At 44.4% G+C, this 20,389-nt stretch overlaps 1 protein-coding gene across 1 annotated transcript in view; it reads right to left on the reverse strand.

Annotated features, from left to right (window-relative positions):
* Positions 1–20,389, reverse strand: part of LOC118210325 (mastermind-like protein 2) — a 64,449-nt gene that overhangs the window by 3,963 nt on the left and 40,097 nt on the right. Inside the window, exons 2-3 of the mRNA XM_035386418.1 lie at positions 12,374–13,660; positions 60–227 (exon numbers count right to left, since the gene is read on the reverse strand). Coding sequence (XP_035242309.1) covers positions 60–227; positions 12,374–13,660 — 1,455 coding nt within the window. The remainder of the gene's footprint in view (positions 1–59; positions 228–12,373; positions 13,661–20,389) is intronic.

The raw sequence follows: 20,389 nt of genomic DNA on the forward strand, positions 1-20,389 counted from the left end.
CACACGGTGTCACCGGCGGCCTGCGGCTGGCCGCTACACTCCGCGTTCCGAATTCTAACCGCGTCATTGATGATTTTCTGCGACTGGGTCATCGGCCTGTGAACGGGCTGGGCGCTCGGTCCGGCTTTTTGCTGGCCGTTCGGAGGTGGGGGCTGTTGCTGCGGTTGGCCCAGTGTTGGGATGTTCAGGAACGTGCTGACTGTGGAAAGGTGAGGCCCAGGAGGGTTCTGAGAGAGAAAGGAACAAACAAACAAAAAAACCAAAAACAAAACACAAATATTAATTAGGGGCTTTCAGACTGCTAATGTGCACGACATGTTTGCTTGTGGTAAAAGGTCAAATGAAAACAAATTATTCCAATCAGTTCAAATAATGAAATATCTGAGTGCAGAAAATGGGAGAAACAATTTATGCTATAGATTAGAAAAATAGAACAGTGCAGTTCTCAGAGTTATCCACCAGAGGGCAGTCCTCCCTTGCTCAAACATGGCTTCAAATAAGGCCTTGGGTCAGAAAGATTACATTGTCCCAACAGAATGTGGTTCAGCGATGTCTTTCCCACAAAGGTATTTAGGGGAGAAGCTGAAACAAATAATACTGTGGCTGAGTGTGAGTGTGTGAGTGTGTGTGTGTGTGTGTGCACGTGTGTGTCACGTCCACGTTTCTCCTACAGGCAAGCTTTTCCCTACTTAAATGTTTATGACAATGGTGGAAAGAATCCCAAAGAAAGCAGGGTAGTTTCTCCACACAGAGTTTGTATATAGCGTCCCGAGTACCTTGCTATAACAGGCAGCCAATCACAGTTCACCGTCGGATCAGGCAGCAGCCCTATTTTGCGAGGAACGCTGGCTTGTCTGCGCCTGTGTCTGAACGTGCACACGATTACAAGCCTGTTCCTCCTCCCACCCTTTTTTTTTTTTTAATTAAAAAATATATAAGAAGTGGATAGGTGACCTATGTACATTGTGATCCTGAGCTTAAATGGTAAAAATAGTAAACAAAATATTCTATAACTACTCCAACAGACAATTCACATCATGTTAATTTGTTCTTTTTTAAAGATGCCATTAAATATAACACCCAAACTGCTAAAGCTTGTCCTGTTTCTTCACATGTAGCCTATGTTATTTTGATAGAGTATAGGAGTCAATGTACAGAACAATTCTATTGGCCATGCATGACAATAGGCTGTTTATGCACACTGAAATAAAACAAGGAGTGGTTATTTAAATACAAACTAATACCAAGAGTTAATTTAAAAGCACCCAATTGAGGACCTTTCTTGAAGGTTCTGACTACACAAACTTGTAGCTGAAATTCCATTGGATTCCATTTATTTCACCCAAATGAATGGCCTTCCCTCTCTGTGCCCCTCTGTATCAGCCTGGGTGACATCATCTGCTGGTAAGCAGGTTAAGTAACGTACGTCTTCATAATTTATAAGCATGCATATTCATGAATAGTATGCATATTCATAACAGCAGGTTCATGAAAAAATATTTATCATGTTTATTTCCTGAGAATATACCAGACTCCTCTCCTCCTCCTCACAGAATGCATTCCACCACAGAGCTAAAGGCGGTTAATGAATATACCCGTATGACAAAACCCCATTTCCAACGATCAAATGCAGTTTAGAGGCTGTGTTTTTGTGACTGCTTTTCACATCAAGAGGCATTTCAAAGCCCCTCTAAACTGCAGCCACTTTCAACATGGCTGCGATGGTGCTCAGCTACCCCAGAACAGAGTCCTTTATTCGGTCTCCATAAGGCAGTGTGTGGGCCGGCCAAACTAGGCCCCAAAAGTGGGGGGTGGGGTGGGGGGTCATCTCATAGCAATCCACACTTCTCCTCTGTGATTCACCGACTTCACCGGGAACAGAGGTTACTGTGATGAATCATTAAGCTCCCAGTCCCGCCACTGTGGCGCTTCTTTTCATTCATTTATTTATTTATTTATTTTTACAGTCGACCCTCTCCCCCCACCCACACCCCCACAAAAAAATAAAATAAATTTAACTAGCTGTGTTACAGTCTCTTAAATCCTTTTGCAGTCTCTTCGACAGCTCTGTCTGAAGCTGAAACGGGAAACTGAATCCACAGTCTTTTAATTATCAAGCCCACTTCCAACATACAATTCTGTGCTGCTGTCCAGAAGGTCAGGATACTTAAAAACCCAGTAAGTACTTCCCTCAAGGTAGCTTGATGAGGCGGAAGCTGTCACCGCACTGTCTGGGTTCGTCTTTGGCTGAGTTCGCCAAGATGTGTGTTTAAACATAAGCTCGACATGAAACAGTACCATTACGGAAAAAATATACTGAAAAAATATAGCCGGAGGGAAGTAGTGGGATATCGCTGCCTGTCAGCTCAGAGATAAACTCTACCGCCTAACCCGAGAAAGTGGATTCATCGTGGCAGTATGGAGAAAGCTCAGAGACCAGATTGAACACATCCATTTTGAACCGAAGCCCAGATAAGTAAACGATAAGATGGAACGCTGCACGGTGGCACAGTGTTCAGACGCGGCCAGATCACCGTAAATCCTGCACTCGTTTACTTCGTCTCGCTCATCACTCGTTCACTTCATCTCTCTCACCCCTCCTTTCATTTTGGCATTGCTCGAAAAAAAAACAAAAAAACAAACAAAACAGAAAAAAACTTCTGTACAGCATGTTGAATGTGTAGATAATAAGCTCCTGGTTTAGATAAGCCTTTACCAGCTCTGGGGCCCTGTGGACCTATGCTGTTTTTTTCCCCCAAACTGAGAGCAGTTCATTAGCATTGACTGAATTGTTAATGAACAGACTAGTGAACATCAAATTTTACTTTTTCTAGTTCACTGGACACTGTTGTCTGCTGTACGCCCGCAGAAGAAGAAATGGGAATGTGATGTTGTGCTGGTGCAAGCTGAAAGTTGAAAGTGAGGTTGTGAGTCATAATCTGAAGAGTTCTTCCTTGGCCTACCTGGCCCATTGCGATGACTGAACTCACCAGTGCTCTCTTTCTTCTTAATGTTCCAAATGCTTGATTTTAATAAGCCTAAGTTTTGGCCTTTGTCTCTGACTGTTTTTTCTTCTCTCTTTCTTATTTCAAAGCCTCATAATGGCTTCCTTGACTTTCATTGTTACAACTCTGGTCCTCATGTTGACAAACGCCAATAACATATTTGAATGGTTACTGTTTTAAGGAAAATATTCAAAATGCATTTCTGGGTACAGCTCTAATATGCATCCCAGAAGAATAATAAACTAGAATCTGCTATACACATACTTAACAATACATTCTAAATGACAATCAGCCTTTCAATAAACTATGGTACTTAAAACTACCCATTACATTACAGGCATTTAGCAGATGCTCTTATACAGAGCGACTTAAACAACTTTTACATAGCATTTACATTGCATCCATTTATACAGCTGGATATACACTGAAGCAATGCAGGTTAAGTACCTTGCTCAAGGATACAACAGCAGTGACCTACCCAGGAATCGAACGTGACCTTCAGGTAACAAGACCAGCTCCATAGCCATTACACTACACTAACCATTAAAATCAATATAGTGCATTCGTATGCAGTCTAAATAACTTGTTTTTGAAGTAGACATTCGTTCAGTCTCCAACACAAAAATCATGAAACAAAAAAAATAAAATAAATAAACTTCTGTCCAATGCAAAAACATGAACTTCTGGCCTGCCAATCAAAAAGAGCAGATGATGCTGCTCTTCAACATGTCAGATGGACTTTGCTTCAACATATGAGAGTGAAATCAGCTGCAAACATATTTGCAGTTTGCTATCAATGCACACACTGGCGTTTGAATTTAATTTGAGCCCAAAATAAACCTCTTAAACAAGAAGGAAAACATAATTCATACGGTAAATCAGTGCAGAATGGCATTTCAATAAACAAGTGTCTGGATAAAGAGGCACCAATCAGATGGCAGGATGAACAACGATTGCATTATTCTTTCTGTTCTTTTCAAGACGCTAAATTCAACAATAAGAATAATTGCTTATCCTTACCATATTCAACCATAATTGGAATAATTGCTTTCGAATATCAAGCTGCATTCAGTATAGCTTCTTCTATTGAAACCACATCACTTTAAAGTTCTGCATCTGAATTAATGATAAAAGGGTTCAATTATTTATTGATAAGGTCCTCTTAGAGTCTGAGCCTCCTGCTCAGACACTTTTTAACCCCTTTCCCCTACTATTTCTGCCTGATTCTAGAATAAACTCTTAATCTGAGATCCCTCCCACAGATAATTTTATTTTTCCAACATTGGAAAAAAATCTATTAAATAAAACAAATTCAATTAACTGTTACAGGGATATCACTTGCACCTTAAACCTGTGCTTCAGATTGGCTGAATGGTTCTTTTTGGTATGAAATTGGGAGGCAGATATCTCTACTGTTATCCACTCTTACATTTTCGAAGCATATCACCTGTGATAATGGCAAACATGTCTCCTAATAACCAACAATGGACTTCGTGGATTGCTACCCCTCCCCAAGGCTGTGCCCCCCAGCTGTGTCCCTGTCAACTGCTGTCACATTCAAACTACTTTGTCAGCACTTCTCCCCCAGAATAACATAATAGGTCTGATCTGAAAAAAATAGCTTGATAACTGGTCAGGAATTAATTTCTAGAGAACCCGTTCTACACTCTCTTCGGGTTTGAAAGAAACGAACACACGGGCTACATCAGGGACGCGAGGAAAGGCTTGGAGATTAACATGAACACACCAAAGCCCGCAGGCACTTTCCAAAAAAAGGAGTACAAATACAACATTCTCACCATTTAGCCTGGTAGTTACCGGCCACTTCCCGTTTTAAGACCTCTGTCCATTAGTCAGGGTCAAATGCTGAAACACTTGGCACAAGCTCCGCTAATGCATAACTATTAACACACATAAGGAAAGACACAAATTGCGTAAATTGCCCCCGTAAAACAATGACAATAAAAGCGTCAGAGAAGCTTCCTTCATTAATCAACTATTTCCTGGGGCTCTTCAAAGCCATAAACGTGCCTTCATAAATAAGTGGAAATGATGCAGCCATGAAACATCTGTTAAAGTAATTCAAGAAAAAAAAAAAAAAAAACGCATGTTATATGATATAGTGCGTGATTTTTCTTTAATTACTTGAAATACAAATACATACACAAATCTATAGACAAATTCTTATATTGCGTCCTGAACAGAGTCATGAAATGGGTTTCAGAAAATTAAAGATGGTTGCCTATCCAAAGCATTTGCAGCAAATTCCTGACGCCGGGCAGACTCGGGGATGAGAAGGGGTGAAATAAAAGACGAGTAAAAATAAAAGACACGCGAAATGAATCCCTCTCGTTGGGCAAAGAGGGACTCGAGTTGTGGGCCTCTCACGAGAAATCTCCCCGGAGCGCCTGTTACTGCGGAGCGAGCTGGCGCGGGCACATCCAAGCAAACACGCGCTGTGTAAACAATGTCAATCACCGTGTTGACACAAAACATTTCCCAGAGAGAAACGGATCAGACTGTTGCGAAACGCAATTATTAAGAGCTATTGCTTTGGGGAGGGATAGAGAGAGAGATGTCTTTCGCGGAGGACTGCACAAACGACCGCTAAACTCCAGACGTCCCAAAAGGGAACACATAAAAAGAAAACGTAGTTCCGTTATGGGAGGAATTCTGTGCTTTGACAGCATGATGAAAGAGGAGGAAAGAAGCACTATCGCGAGCCGCATCTAATGGCCGCGCAGTACGGAGGCGCAGGAGGTGCAAACAGGGGCAGACATTTCTAGGAATTAAGGTAGCAGCGCGGGTCGCGCCAGCTAGCCTGAGAGAAGTCAAACGAAACCACAGCGAGTGCATCCGAGTTCAGGCCCATACGGGGGACGTCTTTCGTCGCTTTATTTATTTAGCCGAAGCCTTTGTTCTGGCTGCCCTATGCAGCTTACATTTTACACACTGTCCATGTTTACAGCTGGATATGTACACACACAATTCATGTTAAAGGCCTGCGCACAAGAAGGTCCCAATAACAAAGTCACCTAATCACTAGTCTGAGAACTCTTGATCTTCAAGCCATCTGGAATGTAAACAGCTAGTGAGGTTGAATTCATGCAATCTGATTGGTTCTATCAAGATTCAGCCAGCCTTATACAATAGGTCAGTTGGCGTGAGCTGCTACCTCCAAATGGAGCCCCGACAAAATGCGATCCTCAGAAGAAGCAATTTGACCAGACAGAACATTCACCCAAGAAGCAAGCAGGCCCTCTGAATCACTGCATTCAGTTGATTAAAACATGATCATGCTGACAGTGTTTTTGATGCCTTCATTACATGGGATGGAGATGAAGAGATCACGCGTGACCCTAGACATCACATAAAACGGCTCCCAGGAGGCGCTAGGGAGATCCTGCGATTCTGATACTTTAGCAGCCGTCCAACCCGAAGACACAACAGAAAAAGCAGATGTGTGGATGGGTGCGTTAGTTCTGCGCTCGCAGTCAAGAGAAACAGGAGAAACGTCATCTGCGAGCAGACTCTTAACCTGCTACATCAACATCCCTGACACTGATATACAGAAGCACTGTGAGAAATCTTTACCTCACTCTAAAAGAAATGTGCCCCAGATAGTTGGACTGCCACCAGTTCATTTCTCTCACCTCCATGCATGTGTGTGTGTGTAGGGTGGGCGGTTAGGGGTAGGGAAGGAGGATCATGAGGAGGGGTGTGTTGCCAAGGTACACCTCTCTGTAGTGACCAGCTATTAAACTGTATTACACATGTAGTTGTAAGCATGATTTTATATAAATAAGAAAAACACATTTATATTCAGAAACGTATGTGAATGGCTCAGATGTCAGAAGGCTGCAGTGCTGTGACACCCTGAACTGAAAGCATAACTGCTTCTTTAACACATTCGGTTCGCAGCCAGACTGTGTGTGACATCAGCTGTGACATCAGCTGGCTAATGCCGCCTCTCTGCTGTATAAAAAGCTCAATTAAGGGGGGGAAGCCTTGTAAAGATGACATCTGCACCCTCCTCTTTGTCATCGTGGCTGGACACAAAGTACCTTTTCTGCACGTACTACCACCGTCTGTGTGTGTGTGTGTGTGTGTGTGTGCGTGCGTGTGAGTGTGCTTGTGTGTGAGTGAGTGTGTGTGTGCGTGCGTGTGAGTGCGTGTGTGCATGTTTTGGGGGGGGGGGGTGTGCTTTAAATTAAGGCCACATGTGCTGCTGTGATTTAGCCTCCTTCCCAGGGTGCTGTTGGACAGCAGCGGGGGCTGACCGTGATCCATGCCTAGCCTTATACTCTCACGCTAAACTTCCTCCCAGACTGCAGCCCGGACGCCGTCCCCAGGGACGGTCCTCGGCATCTCGAACTTGGCAGACGAGCCCTTTCCCAGGAAACGGGTCCTCTGCACACAGCGCTATTAAAGAACATGGCACCCCCTCTCCCCCCCCCACTCATTTCCCACACACGTCAGCAACACTCCAACAAAGACTGGGGAGGGGGAGGGGGAGGGGGGCTACGGATGATCAGCACTAAAACTGTACGTACCTCGGATTGCCCATGCAGAAAAAGGTGGGACACTGCATTGTTCTGTTCTCTGTCAACCCAGTTATCATCCACTTTATCAACACATCAAGCCATAGCGTACACCATTAAAGCGACTCCTCCATGTTAACCCACAGAGCACTGAAGGCTATGCTGGACCGTCTGTGAAGGCTTTACCACAATGCGTAAACAGGTGCAGCCGGTGCGTGAATGTTATTATAGCAATTATTTTTATGATGCTTTATTTTCATACTTTGTGTTTAATTTTTTGGATTATGTTTCTTGAAAGATTAAAGAATGCGCCAACTTTATTTGGGTAGAGAGGGAATGGGAAATGCTGGGCATGTCAAACCAAGCAATATTCGACAGGCTTCAGAAAAAAAAAAAACCCTCCCAGGATTAAACACACTACTTGTCCGATTCAATTCAGCTCCTACTCTCCAGACATACTGAGGAATGATTTCACAGCTGCATTTAGCAGCAGCAATATGCAACACAGACCTGTCTGAGAAACGAGAGACGAGAGAGAGAAAGAGCTACATAGAGATAGAAAGAAAGAGACAAAGACAGAGAAACAGGGAGGGAGAAAAGGGAGAGAGGGGGGCGGGGGGGGGGGGGGGAGAGGGAGACTGGGGTGTTTTTTTGAGACAGAATTAATCCAGGCCTATTTCCCTTGCCTGTTATATTGCCTGAATCTTCAAGGAGGAATTGTGTGCAACAGCATTAATCTCATCAGGCACAGTTGTTGAATTACCACTGGGTTAGATCATTGCTGGTTATTAGAAAGAATACGCAGCACGGGGGTTTGAATAGTTTCTACTTGATCTAAAAGCCGCTAGGACTTCACCTCATGCAACATTCCTCTAGTTCCCTCAGTACTAGCGCTCACAACAATGATTAAACTTCTACACTCCGTTCTTTGAAGGATAAAGTTACAGTACTTAGGGGTCCTTTAAGCACAGAGACTGCTCTGAAAGAAGGAAACCATTACCATGTTAAAGAGAAGGCCTCTGTAGAGCCCTGAAATGCTGTCAATCAGGATCAACTCCACAACAGTGAGATGCGAGCTCAGGAATGTCATCGCTTCTCTGCAGATTGTGTGTGCGTGTGTGTGCGCGTGTGTGTGCATGTCTGTGTGTGTGTGTGATTGATTCCCAGGTAGGACAATGTCATTAAACCCTTAAGCAAGGTGCCCAACCTGAATTGTTTCACTAATATATCCTGCAATAACTGACACTATATAAAAATGAGAACGTTGTGTAAGTTGCTCTGGATAAGAGCACCAACCGTAATGTAATGCAACAATCAAATCAAACTGAATTGCAGAACAATACAACAGAACCGGGTTATGACACGCGTCCGTGCTTTCCTTGTTTGCCTCTGAGTCTGATAAACCCAAGCCGACGTGCCACGGAAGCACTCTCTTATATTTAAAAAAGATATATAAATATATATGTATATATATATATTTTTTTTTACTTCATGCAGCCAGCTTTTCCATGTGGGAGGGCATACCGGGTTCCTGGCTGGAGTTCCAGAGGGGGACTGTGGCATAGTTTGGAGACCTTTCTTTCCATAGCATTACTAATTCAGCTCACTGTGGGAAGGAGAAGCTTACCCATCCGCCCACCCCCCCCCCCCCCTTCCAGAGCAGCCATTTGCCTTCCATACCACCCTGGCCTCAGCACTTAACCCCCTACTGACCACCCTGAGAGAAAGAGGGCTCTATCACCGCAGGTCCGCTTCCTCCAGTTTAAAACCAACGCTTCAACCCCTGCAACCAGAGGCGGGTCAAATTATCACCTGAAATACTACAGCCCTTTAGACGTTGCTGAAATTCCTACAGAATACAGTTATCACCACTATTATAGTGAGGGGAAACGTCCCCTTAAACATGACTTTAGGCTTTGGCTTGAAACAATGCTTAGTTGGAAACTCCACAGCTACCTCTGTGGTTTCTAAATTTCCCAGCATTCAAACAGTTACGGTAATAAAAATGCATATTTAATGCGGACCTGACCATAAAACAATTTCATTCCTCTCACCTCTAATGAAGATACTATCGTCTGGTTTTATTATCAAATATACCAAAGGTTTTATGCCATTTAATTAAAACAGTATAGTGTGGAGCTCCACAGTTTGTGCTATTAACACGTCCGCTTTTCATAAGGTATTGCTGCTGTCATATACTGTTATTAGGCTCAGTGTACATTAAAAGGCATTTATCATCAGTAGATATTTATCTTAAGGACCAGTGTTATGCACTATGGGTGCGCTAAAACAATCATTACCGCGTGCTTCTGCTTTAACACTGTATTACTATAATGCGCTATTTAAATCTTGATGATTCTGAGATAAGTGTCTAAATGTGCTGACTCTGCTGGTCTTCTAAGTGAATTCAGGGTGTCTTTATGGGTGAATGCATGTGTGCAACATTAAAACTGTCCATCACTGGGCCTTAGGCACCCTGTTAGCCTTAAAACTGGCATCTTATTTTCCCCAATATGTTTGTGTTTATTGAGCTATTCTCTGCTGCATCCTGTTATTTTCCAAGAGTTCAGCTTGACTGCCTTTTATGGGTGCTGGGGAATAATTTTCCGTTTTTATTTACTTAATTGTGTTTTTTTTCCCCTGTTTTTGCAGCTCCCTCTGGAAAATGGGCATTATGCATTATGAATTCATGAGCAAAAACCTGTATCGGGGACTACACAAAAATCAAAGATTAACTGAAACAAAAAAAGATGCATCACTGGCGACGTGTGCGGCACAGTCTGTCGGGTGGCTGACCGTCATGCCATATAATAATTTCTCCTCTGCGGTTGCGGGTTTGATTCCCTGCCATGACCACTGTGATCCCATCTCAGTCTGTTAACCCTCTCTGCTTTACCCCAGTCTGGATAAAATGCAAAAAAAAAAGAACTACAAAAGGAGGGCAGACTGTCCAAAAAAATGTATCACCGGCTTATCGGGATTGCTGCCATATTTCCTGGACAATGTGGCATCTGTGTGTGTGGCTAGGAAGGAGGTTTAGAGAAGTAATGCTGGGATGGAAATTCTGAGAGCAAAATCAATAACCGATATTGGACTGATATCGAAAAAAAACATCTAAAAGCAAAAGCATCTTACAAATTGTTACATGCAATGCCCTGTAAGAGTTTGCTATAACCCTGATGACATATCAAACACTTACTTTTGTAGAAAAAACTGTATCGTTTGCTTGGAATATGCCCATTTCCATTCAATTAGTAGTACTCCTTTTGGGTAAAGACCTTCGCTAAAAAGCCTGGATAGAGGCACCAGTGATTCAGACCTACAACGCTATGTTTAAGAGCTCTCCACTCTCAGCGGTCAAAGAGCACTCCTTGCGGTTAAAGCCTAGTTCAGAGAACACGACAGACATCACTTCCAGCAAAGAAAGAAGAAAGATCACAATGAAGAAATTAACCGAGGACAATTTTTATATCTTTCCAATCATAGCAAATCGGCGTTCCAGCCTCCTGCAGCAGGCTAAAGCGGATTATCGTCACTCTCCGCGACTTGTCGCTGGTAGCGAGCAGCCTCCAATTAGCAAATCCTGTTGTGCAAATCCGAGCGCTGACAGGAAGCCGCCGTGACAGCCCGAGAAATTAGAAACGGCGCGTTTTAATTGGCCTCGCTCCCTCGTCGTCGCCATCGTCGCCGACTACGACGACGGCGACAACGGATCCGCTTTACGGGGGGATACGCATATTCAGGAGCCCCCTCCACTGGACCATCCCCCCCCCCCCCCACGTGTCACACGATGACAGAACAACAACAAGGAATGTGGGCGGAGACGAGAGGAGCTGGCGAGACAGACGCTTGGCGTTCGGGGGCGGAGTCGAAGGCGCTGGTGCCTCGCCGCCTGCGGCCTGGCCCGAGGGCGGAGTCTGACAGGGAGGAACGCCGGGAGAAGGCTCCGCGGCAGAGCGAGTCTTTCTCTCCCCGATCACAGGCACCAGGACAACGCGCCTGTCTACTCTCACAGCGCTCAGGGGCACTAATTAGGACCGGCTGGGGCCAGAACAGCGAATGGAGAGTGGCGTGCAAAGGTATCCGGTTCAGGGGCATGGTTACCATCTCTAACGAGATAAAAACAATACAAAATAAAATAAATGTAATAAAAAAAGAGCATGTAGCCGGCAGTATTGCCAAAGCAACCTAAAAGTCAGCTATAGGCTGGTTTAATTGGGCCTCAGGGCTGTGAGACTCCAACGCATATACCCTTCACAATCTACACTTCAGAACCACAGGGGACCATCCGAGACCGTCCAGGACTGCCGGAAGACAAATACTCTGATTTGCACTGTGACACTTCTGTTCAGACCGATTTCACACTGTCGGGATGCCTTGAAGGCTCTTTTAAATAAAAAAAAAACAATAAAAAAGAAAAAAAAAGAAAAATCAAACAGCTCAACCAATAAACTCCGCTTCCACAAGCAAGCAAACTGCAACCTTAACAGCAAGTGCCTATCTTGTAGAATACACGCTGTGCTTTTGCACTTTGATAATGCAAATGCTTTTCTTTCCCTCAGTCCGCCTGCAGGTTATAAAAAGACGCTACCCACACAATCTGACACCCCCATGCCGAGCTTCGCAGTGGTACCTCTGAATCTCTGATTACATTTCACATCTTTGCAGATCAACAAAAATCCCTACGATGAAGGAATCAATGCTAGTTCTTACCGAAAGTATGTAAAATGAACACACGACGCTTCATTCCATAATATATAGGCTCAACTCTCTATCCATTACTGAGCCCTGTTCTCACTTCGAGCCACGCAGGCCAGGCCGTATTACCTGTCTTTGCTGAGCCAGCGTGAAATGGAGACCTGGTCCGTGTGAGTTTGGCGGCATCTTCAGAGGCTGGGACTTGGGCTGCAGGCATGGGGACGTGGGGACCGGAAGCATGGGGTTGGGGAAGTTTGGGGACGTGCGATGCTGGTTCTGGCCTTGGCCAGGCTGCTGCTGCTGCGATGGCGGTGGTGGTGGCGGCTGCTGCTTGCCCTGGGGCCCGGCTGCGCGGGCGACCTGCGGGCCCCCGGCTGAATGGGCCTTGGGGCTGAAATGCAGCATGGGCTTGCTGAGGCCGCTCATGTCCACGCGGGCGGGCCCGTGCCCGTTGGGCTTAAAGAGGCAGTGGTTCATTCCTTTAGCCTGGCTGTTTAGGGAGGGGTGGATAGAGACGGGGCTCGGGACCTTCTCCTGGCCGAAAGAGCCGGGAGAGGGGTGAGAGGCGGCCATGGCGGGTGACCAGTTGGCCGCGGTCCTGGCTTGGCTCTGCTGGTGGTGGTGCGGGTGGTGCATTAGGGCTGCAGGCAGCTGATTGGCTGCCATTTGCTTCAGCTGCTCTGCGTGGGACACCTCCTGCCAAGGGGCCAGGGATCTGGAGGCCCCTCCCGAGGTGGTTTTAGGAGCTCCGCTGACGGGGGACGCATTGGCCATTGAGAAGGCGGGGCCAGCGGATGCGGGCCGGAGCTGCTGTAAAGTCCCGGAGGTTTGGCAGAACCCTGGAGGGGAGTACTCAGACTTCACGACCTTGTGCAGCTGAGGGCAGCCCGGTTTCCCCCCTCCGGCCGAGGCGGGACGTCCCAGCTCCAGGTGGAAGGCATCGTTGTCTTCCTGCTTCAGGATCTTGTCGAACTCCAGGTCGTCCAGCGAGGGCACCGACTTGGTGAGCTCGTCGAACAGGTCCTGGAGCTCGGGGTCGAGCTGGCCTCCACCCTCGTCTTTGAAGTCGAAGACCGAGGCTCCGGCTCCAGTGGACGACAGGCGGCCGCAGGAGTGCAGGACCTCCCCCGGCTCCTTCTTCATCTCCCTCAGTGTCTGGGCGAAGCGGTCACCCTGCGTCGAGTGGGCCATCAGGTTGCCCTCCTTCGCCTGCAGGGCGTGGCCCGTCGCCATGGCGCTCTGCAGGGCCTGGTGGGGTTGACCGTTGCTGAATGCGCAGCCGCCGTGTCCCGAAACGCCGCCCTCCATGCGTAGTCGCTTGAAGTCCGAGCCAAAGGGGCTGGTGGAGAGGCCATTCTGCTTGGGGGTGTATCCTTGCGGTTGCCCCTCAATCTTCCTCCTCAACGATCCCTGGAGCTGTGGAAAACACAAATCCTCTTTTAGCACAAGGGCAACAAGGACCTAAACAAGCCTGCCAATCATGCAAAGCAAACAATACAAACATTGAAGTCCATAATGAGAAAAGGAGGCCATTCAGACCATCTATGCTCAACATTTGGCTACAGTCTAGAGCAGGGATACTCAAGTTTGGCCCTCAAGGCCAGCAGTGCTGCTGGTTTTCTGTAATTACACAATTAATGCCTCTGATTGGCCAGAGATTTAACTCAACTGGTGCCCCAGGTTTAAATCAGTCATGATTAGAGGGGAAGAATGAAAATTACTGGCCTCGAGGGGCAGCTTTGAGTATCACTGGTGCAAAGACTACAACAGGGCTGCTCAACCCTCTTCCGGGAGATCGACCATCCTGTAGGTTGTTATCTGAACCCTAATTTGGCACATCCAATTCTATTAATTAGCTGCTCAATGAGATCTCTAGCTGTTGAATGCAGAGTGCTTTGTTGGGGCTGGAGTGAAAACAGGACTGTAGATCTCCAGGAACAGGTTTGGGCAGCCCTGCTCTAGCTGTTTAATGAGGTGCGCTTTGTTAGGGTTGGAGTGAAAGCCTACAGGAGGGTAGGTGTCCAGGAACAGAGCCAGGCAGCCCTGGACTACAGTGCTGGAGTACCCAGCACTGCGTGAAGCTTGGACTGGAACACCCCACGGGCCTCTGCCTCTACCCAAGCAGGTTTATTAGGAAATGGGAGACTACATGGTAAATTTATTTAACTAAGATTTAAAATTTTTAAATATATCTATGAAATAACTTAATGTCCACATGAATCAACATGCAGATATGTTTCTGCAGTTAAAAAAGATGCCATAACAAAGGAATTGATTTAAAGGGTGTTATGGATGTGAAGTCCTTCAGTCTGAAAATACTGACACTGTAACTCCTTGTAGATACACAGACCCAAAAATTTTCCAAGAATTTTTTGCAGAAAAAATAAAACAACATAAACTGAAGAGAATATTGGTACAAGTGTCATCTCTAAAATGTTCTTGTATAAATAACACTTCCATGTTAAATAAAACAATAATTTAAAGTATTGGTATGTTTATAAAAACCCCATTCCTCATAATGCATGTGTTATCTTTATGTATTAGTATCTACCATTTATTTTGGTTACAGCCGTTTACATAACCAACTCTCAGACCATATTACATGCTTCAGAATACGTATCACACTTTATTTGTATGATACCTTGCCAAAAATCAAGGTATTTTCTGTAAGTGAAATAAAGTAAATAAAATAAAATAAATGAAATATATGAATTAACAAATACATAAATATAAAAGGTTTTACTCAAAGGTTCTTCGGTGGATGCATTGTCTTATGATGCTCGACTACTGGTCATATTCATAGCACAGGAATCCCTGTTTTTTCCCCTGGTATTTGTTTAGACAAACAAGCAGAAATGACAAATTACAACACAATATACTGTACTATAGAAATGTACCCTGCATTGGTAGGCATAGTGTGATTCAATCACTCATAGAAACATTTAAATAGATAAATTACTCCTATAGTTCAATAACTAAACCCAAAAACTCTGATAAGAAAGATTATCATCATGAGCAAGATTGCTGCAATTACTGAGCCAATCACCTGCACTGAATTAATAATAATTTGCCATTTGATACAGTAAAAGCACTTTTCATAGTTGTCAAATTCATTTGTGATTAAATAACTTATGTTTCCATGTGAGACACATTTATGAATTAGATCCAGATTAGGCTGAAACACTTCCAGGCAATCAACAAAGAACCCCATTATCTAGAACATTTGCATTAATTATATTTCCTTATTGTGTATCTGGAAGGATAGGGCTCTCTTTGTTCAAGGTTCTCTTTATCAACCTTGTGAGATCTTAATTCCCTTTGTTCTCAATTGTCTTGTTTCATGTTAATAACCACCACGCAGGGAATCACGGATCACACCAAGCAGTGAGAAAGAAAATAGGGCCCATCAAACCACGGAAGCGTAACGATTCTAAAACCACCACGTTCCCACACTCAAACGTCTGCCTGTTAGGCGGGTTTCCAGACAGCCAGCACTGGAGGGGCAGACTGAAGAGTATTACGGCATTACTCTGACAAACGAAGGTTTTTAACTGACAAACCCCCCACCAAATTTCAAGTACGTTAAATATCGACAGACACTCAAAATTATAATGCTACATGAAACAGAAATATTTGTCAGCAAACTCAACCTTTCCCCCTTAAAATTATGGAAATGCATGTCGGTCTGCGTTCTCCTCCCACGGATCTTGACGCGCGCACGCTGCGCGGAGTTAGATCCACCGTCTGTAATTTAACACAAGTGTCAACACAAGAGCTGCGCAGAAGCGCGGCTGCATTGTCCAGGAGCGCACCGCCCCTCCAATGACTGTTCTTCTGCATCGGAGGACATGCCTCTCCCGGGGGACTGACGCGGCTCTTTATCCATTTATACGGCGGGGTATTTACTGAGGCTGCAGGGATTAAGCGCCTCGCTCACGGGCACAACAGCAGTGGCACACCTCACCGTCGATCCTGGCTGTAGCAGAACCCGCCCCCCCCCCACACCCCCCCCACCCCTCCCCCTCCCCCTCCCCCTCAAACACATGAACCTCAGAGTCAGCGAACACAAAACGCTCTCGCAATGTTGCTGCCATGTACAGTAGTGGCAATGTTATAACACAGACAAAACCTTCCACTAACATTATTGTGAGGACACTGGGACTAAATAAGGATGCCTGCTGGGGACATAAATCATATAGCCCAACCGAAGGATGAAACCAGGAAACTGCAAACACAAACAGACCTTATTTAGCTCTTTTTTATCCCTGAGGAAAAATTGACCATTGAACAAAAAAGAGTCGCAATTTATTTAGTTTTTAAAAAGGGCCATGGCTCAGCACTACCGGGGAACTCAATGTATAAATAATATCTCTATTATTCCAATCAATGAATGATTCAGATGCTTAAATGTGTACACACTTTTGTTGAGTCAAGAGCATTTGTGAGTTTCAAACATTCTCTTGTGTTCATCTCTATGGGACTTTCAGTGGAGGGCTGGTAAGACTGGGGTGTTTGGGGGGGATGTGGTTGGGAGTGGGGAGGGCGTATTTTCTGTCCCACTGATTTCTTCCCAACTCCCCCTCAACAAGGGCTGGTAAGACTGGGGTGTTTGGGGGGGATGTGGTTGGGAGTGGGGAGGGGGTATTTTCTGTTCCACTGATTTCTTCCCAACTCTTGACACCCCCTCTTTAACATTCCTTGTGAAACTACAGTAAGTGTAAAGCACATGCCCACACAATGCAATAATTACCTTTCAATCAGTCCAGTGACTCATTGAGTTAATGACAGTTTTTGTGAAGTGGGGTTCTTATGCGCTCAGTAGGAAATCAATAGGTAGAATAGCAAACTTCAGATTTAAAGATATTAATAAACCTACAGCATAATGAAATCTTAACACATAAATACAGGATACGCCTTACTGCAGAAGAATTACCATCTTAAAAAAAAAGGAAAAGAGAAAAGGAACAGACACAAGCACTTGATATTTTAAAATTATTTTTGTCTTACTGTAGTCAGTTCCTGTTTTTTACATGAATGCAAATGGTATACAGCATGCGAATGGGAGGTGGGCGATTCCTCTTTTTAACTGGTGTTCTTTCACTTGAATGCCTTAAATTCACTAAATACTCTATAAGCTCATAACTCCTTATTAGTGTAAGTCTTACTGTAGTCGGTTTATTTGGGTTAGGGTGATTCCAATGGTCCCTCAAAAATTGCGCAGAAATAGTACAGGGATGGGCCTGGGGTGGTGTGGATCAATGTGATATCTGTACACGGGGCCCAAAATCCTTGGCAGCAAAATCTTGCCCAAGACACTCTAGAAGGAAGGAGTCAGGCTCAGATACTGCAGGGGGCGTGATCAGGTCTGGACCCTGACTTGTTGAGCAGTGAGCAAAAAAGGTTTCTGATTGGTTTGAGGCTTCAAAAACCGCTTTCCCAGGCCAATTCTGGGTCTTTTACAAGCCCAGGATCCTGCCAAAAAGAAACTGAATCCCCAAGAGCAAGCAGACACAAATGGTGAAAATATGAATCACGCTGAACAGCTTGCACGAAAAAAAAGGACATTACATTTGCTTGTGCATTTCGCTGGAATACAACTTAACGGACTGTTTTGCAAAATGCACGGGAACTCACTCTTGAGTCCGTCGTAAATGCTCCACATCACAACCATCTGTGATGAGAAGCTGCCAAAATGTTATACAGCAGAATATCAGAGGTAACACATCCATTCTAAGAATTCAAATCCTTTATTTATGAGAATCGTTACTTTTTACATTACTTGATATTATCGTAGTTTTATTCATTTATCAACTTAAAAAAAACTCAATTTGTTGATCTTAGCCAACAACAAAATAAGCAGTAATTGGGATCTTATTTGAATATTCACATTTTTGGCTGATGAATCCGAAAGATAAATCTGATTTCCAGCGAATAGTCATCTTTGACCTCTTTTGCTAATTGTTTGATTTCGTTCTAGCCCAAAGACCACAATGTGTTGACTTGCCCATGTTGTGGTGTTCAGTGCTAACACATGGCCCACAGCCTGTTTTTATTGTTTAATGTTTTTGTTCCTCTTTTTTCTTGTAACTTCCATTGTATCTTTTTTAGATTAAGTGTTAAGGACCAATTTATGTTATCATAAGAAAAGAAACCCTCCAGAGCGATGTAACGTTAATTCTGGAAGGAAAAGTATTGTTTAATATGTCTTACAGTATATATGTACCGCAGAAGTCGTGGCTATAGACTTACTGAATATTATAACTAACACTGTTTTTTTTGAATGTTGTTGCAATTTTTAACCTCTATTTTATTTCTCCATTTTGTTGTCTTTTAAAAATTATTTTATAACAAACACTTTGGATTGCAAAGTATTGTTTGGAAAGTGAATTACTTTATGAAACCCTTTATTTGTTTTGAAACCGTTCCAGTTCAGTGAAGAGGCCGGATAAATAATTTATTTCCCCGGCAGACACGCTTATCCAGAGTGATTTGTACATTTGTACATCGTATTGCTTTTACATGCTATGCCTTTACGCAGCTGGGTATTTGCACAGGTTAAGCACCCAGCTCAAGGGTGCAAGGGCTGTGCCCCGCGCGGGAATCAAACCTGCAGCCTCCGCTTCGGTTCAGTCCAGTTCTTTTAGCCGCTGCACCGCAGCAGCACAGCAGCTGTTGGGGATTGCCACAGAGCCGAGTAATTGTTCGGTTGCCGCGTAGTAACGCGAGACACCCGATCAGCTTTCCAACCAAACCCGTGCCAAGTTAGCAGACAAAAAAAAACAAAAACAAAAACAAGACTATTCTTTGCGAAGCGATTCCAAGCCGCATTGCATACTGAAAAGGCAGAGGGCTGAAAACAAGTGGCATCCCTGTTCAGAGCAGCCTTGGGGCCCAGCTTATTAGCGGCGAGGCCAGCGTGTTCGGAACACTGCGCACATCGTCTCGTTCCGTCGTCTCACATCAAAAGGGCCGCGTAAGCCGCATCAAAGGACCGGCTGCTATTCTTTAAAAAAAAAAAAAAAAAAAAAAAAAAAACTCAAGTTTGAGCGCTTGCATTTTTAACGACCCTGTCGGGACGCGGGACTGCCACGCCGGTGATGTCACAGGAGTTTTGACAACAGGGACGGCCGTGCGGAGGGTGTAGCGCAGGGCTGCGTGCACGCTAACGAGGCCACCAGCGCTCATTGTTTACATCAGCCCCTCGCTGGTTTACACGCTGCTTTCCCCCTCTCTTCTGCCATAGAATACAACAACAACAACAAGAACAACAAGGGATGATACTGGTTTGCATAATCAGGACATACTGTAGTTTTTAATACATTTAGGAGGCCAGGTACCAAAAGGCACACAGACACCACAATGTTATTCTCCATAATTTATATTTCCTCTGGAATCAAGTGGCTATAAATTCCAAGAGGATTATCAAAAAAGACATTGACAATTTTATTTTTTTTAAAGTTCAAGCTTTTTGGCTACCACAAACAAGCAATGACATGTGTGTGTAATATTCAAACGGGCACCTTATACATATACGTGTCATTACTTGAGGTGGGCAAAAAAGGTTGAACTTTTTGAAGGTTTGAGTTGATGGGAGAGGAACCATGCGACTTTGGCAAGGTTTCCTTTGTGCTTTGTGTAGCACTTTACCCAGTTATAAGGGGGGCTTTTCTTTCAATTACAACAGGACAGTCCGCAGTACATCAGCAAAAAATAAAGCTATCAATAAATGCTGCAATAATAATGATAATAATAATAATAATAATAATAATAATAATTTCACACATACATTTTATTATTATTGTTGTTGTTGTTGTTGTTGTTGTTATAATAGCACAATGAAAAGCCTGGAGCCATTGTGGACCATAAACTGTAAAATGTGTATCCTGGCAGCGCTGAATACCAGCAGTCCGTACGGACCCCATTTCCAGCAAATCCTCAGGGCCGATCCAGAACTCATCTGAAAATAGATTTTCTGATTAACATTTAATGAGCTCAGAAGCTCTGCGTCACTTTCAGCGTGACACCGACGAATAAGGATCCTAGAAGTGACGCAAGGGGCTTCCGCCCCAAGACCCCCCGCCCCCTCCCCCATCTCTCTTTTCAAAATCAAACCTGGGCGGTCCTTTAGAACACCCGTTCCCAAAA

Source organism: Anguilla anguilla, chromosome 12 (genome assembly GCF_013347855.1).
Source record: "Anguilla anguilla isolate fAngAng1 chromosome 12, fAngAng1.pri, whole genome shotgun sequence".
NCBI classification, from domain to species: domain Eukaryota; kingdom Metazoa; phylum Chordata; class Actinopteri; order Anguilliformes; family Anguillidae; genus Anguilla; species Anguilla anguilla.